Raw genomic sequence first — 7,343 nt, 5'->3', positions numbered from 1 at the left:
TTAATTGATGTCCCTGCAACTCTGTAGGGTAAGAGGGTGTATACTTAGTTCTGGTGGTCCTCTCCCCAGGGTCATTACTGTGGTAAGGAGACTCAGTTCGATCTCAGTAGGAAACTTACTTAGGTTCTTTTTCCAAGTTGAAACTCTTGGTTTTCACTGTTTGCCTTACAATGCAGACAAGACCTCAGACAGTAAAACTAGAAGGCAAAAGCTAGTTTCCCGCTTGATTAAGAACCAGATTTTTCATTCTTCTGGAGACAGGGTCTTACTATGGAATCCAGGCTGGCCTCCCTCACACTCTCCTGCCTCATCCTCCTGAGAGTTGGGAATACAGGCTTAGACTATCATACCCACCATTTAGTTTTGACCTGGATATTATTAACTACCTTCTCCACACTTTAATGTATTCCTTCCCCTGAAACAATTTTAAGTTTGTGTATACAATATGGCATCCATTTGGTTGGAGCACAACCCATCAGCTGTCTCTCCACCTCCCCAGCTTTATTTTTATCATTTATTTAAGATGTGACTACTCTATCTACATGCACTTTATGCCAGAAGAGAGCATCAGATGTCACTAGAGATTGTGAGCCTCCATGTGGTTGCTGGGAACTGAACTCAGGACCTCTGGAAGAACCACCTTAACTGAGCCATCTCTACAACCTCCACATGGAGACTCCCCTCCCCCACCATTTTTGAAGCTCTTACTTAGCATCAAATCTTCTGGAGCCGAAGTTTTAGGCAGTTTTGACTAGGAACCTAACTCTTTTTTGAAAGAACACCACATAGTCTAAACATTTGAGCTACTGCTTCAGCCGTTTCCTTCTTTTAATGAAACTGGCTCAAATAATCTAAAAGTACATTAACAGAAAGCATATACTGCTTTCTGGTGCACAAACCCAGACATTTCCACTTAGGTTACAACAGAATCTGAGACTCCGGACAAGTATCACTCCCGTCAGTGGCCCTAGATTTGAAATTACAGTATTTTTTAAAGATTTGATGTTTATGTATGGCTTCCTGTGTGCTGTGCACCACATATGGGCCTGGTGGCAGTGATCAGAAAAGAGGTGGCTGTAGTCCCTGGAATGAAGTTGTAGCTGTACACAGTACATGACTGGGAATCTGCAAGAGCAACAACTTCTCTTTACTTCTGAGCCATCTTACCCAGCCTCACTATCTGGAATGTCCACCTCATCCAGACCAAGAGCCTTAGTCCTGATAAGCCATGTGGTGGAGCAGCTCCTAAAAGAATCCTAGGTGCTACCACAAGAATTTCAATTAAGTGGGCAAAGTGACTTCCAGCATTCCTGGCAGAGAGCCAGGTGGGTCTCTATGAGGTCAAAGCCAACCTTTCCTACGTAGCCAAGTTCTAGATCAGTTAGAGTTACACAGTAAGGGAAAACCAAAAGCAAAATAAATCCAACACTGCAACTGGTTAAGCTCCTGAGAAGGAACATGGCCAGCAAACACTCCATTTTGGCCTGTGAAACCCATAAGAAAGTAAACTTAAACATGTCTTTAAGGCATGTCCTGTTTTTGACAGCTAAGCAAAAATTCACATTAATACACAGAAAGGAAAAAAGCCCAGAGCAGGGATGTGATACAGGAAATAAACTCTGCTTCAATTCAGGACCAGATCGAACTGTCTAGACCAGTGATTCTCAACCAGTGGGTCACAACTCACCTTTATCTCCAAAACTATTTATACTGCGACTTGTAACAGTAGTAAGAGTAGTTATGATGCAGCAATGAAAAAAACTTTATGGTTGGGCAAGGGTTGCAGCATTAGGAAGATTGAAAATAACCACTACTGTAGAGTTCCTGCTCCAGTTTAGATCTAAATCCCACTCCACAGGGTAAAGGTGATTTCAATTTTAATTCGGGGCTACAGCTTTGGTAGTTTTGCATGACTGGGGTCAAAATAAGAATGTGAACTGCTCTATGTCACAATATAGGTAGAGGGCTAGACATCTTCAGGCACAAAAACTCCTTTTCTAATTTTTATTTAGAAAACCAAATCCAGGTTCTGGTGCCCCCCCATTCCCTCCCCCACCCCAGCCATAATTTAAATAACTTAGAGACAGAGTGGGAGGGGATAGAACAGAAGGAAGGAAGGAAGGAAGGAGAAGAGCCCACTACAGTCGCCTTAGTGCCCGCTTCTTATCCAACTTTTTCTTGGCTGCCAACTTCTTATCTCGCTCGCCTGCATGTTTCTTGGCCATGGGACCCTCAGCTCCCCCCAGGACTCCTGGGGTCATAGGGTCAGTGGAGGAGCCTGTAGCCCCACTTGCCACGCCCCGGGTAGCCTCAGCCCTCCCACTGCTGGTGCCACCTGCACCCCCATGGATCTCTGTGAGCAGACGAGCCCGGGCAGCATACTCTTCATAGTTCTCCAAGAGCAGGCGGCCAGCCTCCTCGTTGAGTGCAGACTCTGGGTTAGGGTGGATCAGCAGGCACTTGATGGTCTGTGGGAAAAGGGTCTAGAGTCAGGGAACTTGCCCAGATTCATGGCCTCCGCAACAGCTTACTTTCAATACCAAATCATCTCCCTCTCCCTGAGATCAGAACCAGTCTATTAGCATCCTTACTTATGTATGTCACCATCAAAGGCTGCTCTCCTATTGCTACAAATACTTCAAGCATTGGCAAATGCAGCCTGATGTGGCCAGAGGCCCGTCCCTCAAAGTCCCAGCCATTTTGTAGCTAAGGTAGCCTTGGCATTGCCTCTACAGGCGAGTATGATGAGTTCAGAGGTAGTAATCAGTGGACTAAGGCACTTAGGAGAACTCATATTTGGTTTTCCTGTCTTACATACTACTTACTATGTAGGGTACAGAAACCTGAAGTGGTCAGTCAGTGACTTTACCACAACTCCAACTTGCCAAATTCAAAGCCATAGGAATAGATTACACCAAGAGGGAAAAACACTAGACTGACCACAGGACTTAAGAATTTTGTATAGCCAGGTAGCAGTGGTACACTCCTTTAATCCCAGAATTTGGGAGGCAGAGGCAGGTGGGTCTTCTTGAGTTCAAGGCCAGCCCGGTCTACAGGACAGCCAGGGCTGTTACACAGAGAAACCCTGTCTCGAAAATCCAAAAATTATATAAGTAGTAAAGGTTTTGGGGTTGTTTACCTTGGAACTAAATCCTTTCCAGGTGGCCTGAAGGAAACCCCAATTCTCAATCTTCACTACCATCAGCCCTAGAGGCTCATTAGAAAAAAATAATAATAATGAAAAAAAAAAAAAACCAAAACCCTAAGTCTATTATGGGAGGGGCAAGGGAAGCACCAGGTGAACTTCTTTAAGTGGCCTTTAGAGACCTTGGAGCACTGGCCTTGCCCAGATCTCCACTTCAACTGACTCAGGAGAACTGTGGTACAGTCTTATACAAAGCAGATGCCAAATAGTGTCTGTCCCCTGCCTCCACCCACAACATGCCAGCAGCAGTACTGACAACCAAGCATATCTCCTGACATTACAAAATGTCCCAGGCAGTGTAATGACCACAGCTAGAGAAAGAAGAAAAAAAAAAAGCCCCTAGTTTTGATTTTGATTTATGGACACTGGTGATGGTTGCAGTGTTGCTGTTAAACACCCTGGAAAAAAATAATCCCCCACTCCCCAAAATTACAACAAAACCCTCGCTAGTGAGTTGGGTGGCACAATCTTGCAAACTCAGCTTCTAGGGGAGTTTGTCTTTATAACCACATCCTTGGGTCAAAATATCTAATAACCATGGCAGGAGGATCACAAGTCCAAGGGCAGCTTGGGCCAGCAAGCGAACAAATTGGGGAAAATTATGGCACATAAATATAGCCTCTCATCCACACACTGCTACCTTCCATGAAACTACCCTATCATACAAACCCAATTGTTGAATGCGAAGTGCAACTCCTTGACACAACAGAACAGTACCTGGTGCCATACAGTAGGTAACCCTTGCACTATTTTTTTACAATAGCTAGGAACTTGATTTTCATTTGACTCCGTCCCCTACTACTCCACAGTTGATTTTTTAAATCCCAACAAAGCACTAGGCTGAAACTCACCAGCAACACATGTCGGATGCCCAACTCAGCCGTCCAGTCCCTCTTGAGCACATTGACACAGATCTCACCATTGGCTCCCACATTTGGGTGGAAGATCTTGGTCAGGAAGTAGCCCTTGGGTGGAGAGGCAGGGAAATCCTTGCCCAGTAGGAGCTTCATTCGGAACAGACCTCCAGCATAGGGGGTGCCCTCTGGAAGAGGAAGGGAACTAGGTTAGGATATTATTCTAGCATCCTTCAACATCTCAACCTTGGGTCTGGCTAAGGGAGACAGCCTGTCAATTGCTTCTGCAAGCTGGGGGAATTCAGGGCAACAAAGAACAGTTTCCCAGGTACTATAGGCACCTTTATACCTTGACTATATTATATACCCTGCACTACAGCCCACACTCCTGGATATCCATGTGTCTCAGGTACACACTAACTCTTCAAGACAAAGGGGCAAACCCACCAACTTTTCTTGCAAACCATTTCCCAGGCCTTTCCCGATCCTCTTGAGACATATTTTCATTTACCTACTTGCTTGGGATGAAAATGATAATAACAGATGTTCTATTCACTTACTAAACTAGCTAACAGTAGCATAGGGAGATGCTCTCCACACCTTCAACACTATAGACCAGACACTTCATATATCTTAAAACACCCTGAACTTTGTAGAAATTCAGATGACAAATGAGGTCTGAAAACAACCTAAAATTTTCCACACTTAATACAGTCAGTTATTACTACTCGGTCCCTCACAATGCTGAGTCTTGTTTTCCTGCAATTCTTCCATTCCAGAGTCCAACACTTGACAACTGAACAGGGTTTCTGGACTGCAGTAGGGTGCACTTTCTATTTAATTTCTACCCATCCCCAGGTCCCTGGAAAGTCACACTTGACAGCCATAGGCCAAGCCTAGGCAAGAACTCTATTACACAGTGACCAGGAGCTTCTCGACAAATTTATTGCTATTTGTGGGGTCTTAGATAAGAATACTCACAGGCTACCCACACTTTGTCACCAGCACCTGAGAGACTGCCTTGAATCCTGTTTGTTCCACAGTCAAAGAAAAAAGCGGCCCCTCCCTTTCGTGCCTGTGCCCATACTCACCAGGGCCCTCGATGGTGACCTGCAGGTCCGTGAGATCCTCCTCATTGGGGAAGACTTTAATGCCATCAGGTGGGTCGGCCGTAAGTGTTGTCACCTCCTTATACACTAGGCGGATGATGTGCGGAGGCAGATTCTCTACGTTGGAGTTCTGGGCAAGGATGGAAAAAGAAGAATGAGCAGCCCGAAATATCAGGGATTAAAAATTCGGAGGACAACAGAATCGTGACCTTGCGGGTTCCGGGCTGTCAATCCTTGCCTGTCAACTACACCCTCACCCGGGATGCTGCTGGCCGTTGAGCCGAGGCTGGCCGGCCCATAGATAAGCGAGGTTGTCTCAGAAAAGGGTTTGCAGAAGGCTTCCCGTACTCAAAATCTCCCAAAGACCGTTCGTTAAAACGCGCACGGGTCCACTAGTAGTTAATTCCAAGTGGGCTTGAGGCCTAGACTGTGCCTTTTACCTATTTAGTCTTGAGCTCCCCCGCCCCCCGAAAAAAAACAAAAAAGCCCTGGGCGAAATGGCGGCGAATGTCTTGCTCCTGAGCACATCCACGGGCGGGCCGCAAAGGGCCCAAAGCACTCCCCAAGGCGCCGAGGCCCGCCTGGGCCCCTGCAACGCCAAGCAGAACGGTCCGAGGGCCGACTCCTGGCTCCGGACGTCCAGGGGTGTCATCAAAGCACTCAGAAGCTGGCAAGGAACACTTGAGACGCGGTCGCCTTCTCTGCCAAAGTCCCCAACCGCCCCTCAGGCCGCCCGCGTCGCTCACCATGACTTCGGCCGACCGGGGGCGGGTCCCCCCGGCCCCCTTCGAGCACTCCTTGGACCGCCGGCCGGGGCGGGGGGCCCAACTGCCGGCCGCTGTGGCCTTAGCGAGGCCCCCCGAGGCCCCGCTCCGCTCCCCGCTAACTACGACAACCGCTACAAAACGCTCACAACGTCACGCCTGCCCGGCCGCACTAAAACGGCCGCGCGCCCAACATCGCACTTTTATAGGCGCTCGCAGGCCCCGCCCCCCCCCCCGCGGCGCGCTCCGACCACGGACGTCAACGCGCACGTTGATTGGCAGTCGACGCGCTCTTCTCTGCTGTCCCCCGAACGGGGGCCGAAGTTCTAGCCGAGTCTGTGGGGCAGTCCCTCCAATGAGGGCTCACGCAGGCTGAGGGGGACACCGGGGGAACCGAGAGGCTGCAAAGCCAGAGCAGAGAGTACCGGGGCGCCCCCCGCAGGCGACGCGGCCGCTGATTGGGCCGTTTGAATGAGACGCCGGTGCGGCCCGGCGTACACGCGCGCTTGTTCCCGCCTCGAGGAAGTCGCGTACGCGACTAACTGTCGACCAGTGGCCGGGTCCGTGCGAGAGAAGGCGGGACTTAGAGGGTTTTAAACAAGTGACGGAAGGGTCACCGACCAATAGAGAGGGGCGGTCGTGATCTGGGCTTGTGGGGCGGGTAGGACTGGAAAGCTATTACTAATGGGAAGCCGGTTTAGCGTGATGGACGTCAGCCCTAGCCAATGAAGCTCCTCAGTTTCTTTGCTTATGCAGATGAGTACGTGTAGGTTGGCGTCTTGGCCTGGCTGCCGTGGAGGGGCGGAAATCCGTCTGTATTTGTCTATGCGGCGCCATTTTGTGCTGTGACCCATGTTATGTGATAGGAAGTCCTGAAAATTAGGTTGAATGACGCTGAAGGCTCACACTTCCCGCTCCTCTCGTGTATGGCTTGTGATTTTTGCTACTTCTAGTTTCTTTGGTGGCTCGTAAATTCCGGAATTCCTTGGGATGCCAGGAGAAGGAGTCAGGGAAGCCCCATGGTCCTCTTCAGGGTGTGGCTTTGTGTCTGGCCCTCAGCCAGGTTCATCTAGTGTAGGAATACGGTTTTTGGTTAGTCAGTTGTGTAGCAAGGAGAACTGGAAATTGAACTTGACTTCCATATGCTCCTCTGTTCAGGGGGACGGTATGCTGAAAATGAGGACATGATGGCTCCTAGATATGGTAGAGGAGGTTTTATGGTAGATATGCGGGAGAGAACAGCAGAGGTATTTGAAAGAGTCCAGACTGAATATTGCGGGGTGTGGGGTAGAAGCGAGAGAGGGAAAGAAGAGAGAAGGTGAAGGGACTGGTATGCGACACAACACACCCCAAGACCAAGGGAATAAGAGACAGAAACAGGAGATAGAGGATGAGGGAGAAGGGGAAGGGA

At 48.8% G+C, this 7,343-nt stretch overlaps 1 protein-coding gene across 1 annotated transcript; it reads right to left on the bottom strand.

Moving 5' to 3' along the window:
* Positions 1-1,860: 1,860 nt before the first annotated feature.
* Ube2s (ubiquitin conjugating enzyme E2 S) lies at positions 1,861-6,113 on the bottom strand. The gene is made up of 4 exons (XM_087909553.1): positions 5,915-6,113; positions 5,151-5,298; positions 4,057-4,247; positions 1,861-2,468 (listed from the first exon to the last, which is right to left on the bottom strand). The coding sequence occupies exons 1-4, from the start codon at positions 5,915-5,917 to the stop codon at positions 2,139-2,141; spliced, it is 672 nt and encodes a 223-aa protein (XP_087765679.1). The 5' UTR covers positions 5,918-6,113; the 3' UTR covers positions 1,861-2,138.
* Positions 6,114-7,343: the final 1,230 nt, after the last annotated feature.

The sequence above is a fragment of the Myodes glareolus genome, chromosome 1 (assembly GCF_982192425.1).
Source record: "Myodes glareolus chromosome 1, mMyoGla1.1, whole genome shotgun sequence".
NCBI lineage: Eukaryota > Metazoa > Chordata > Mammalia > Rodentia > Cricetidae > Myodes > Myodes glareolus.
This window is presented reverse-complemented; position numbering and strand designations above follow the sequence as displayed.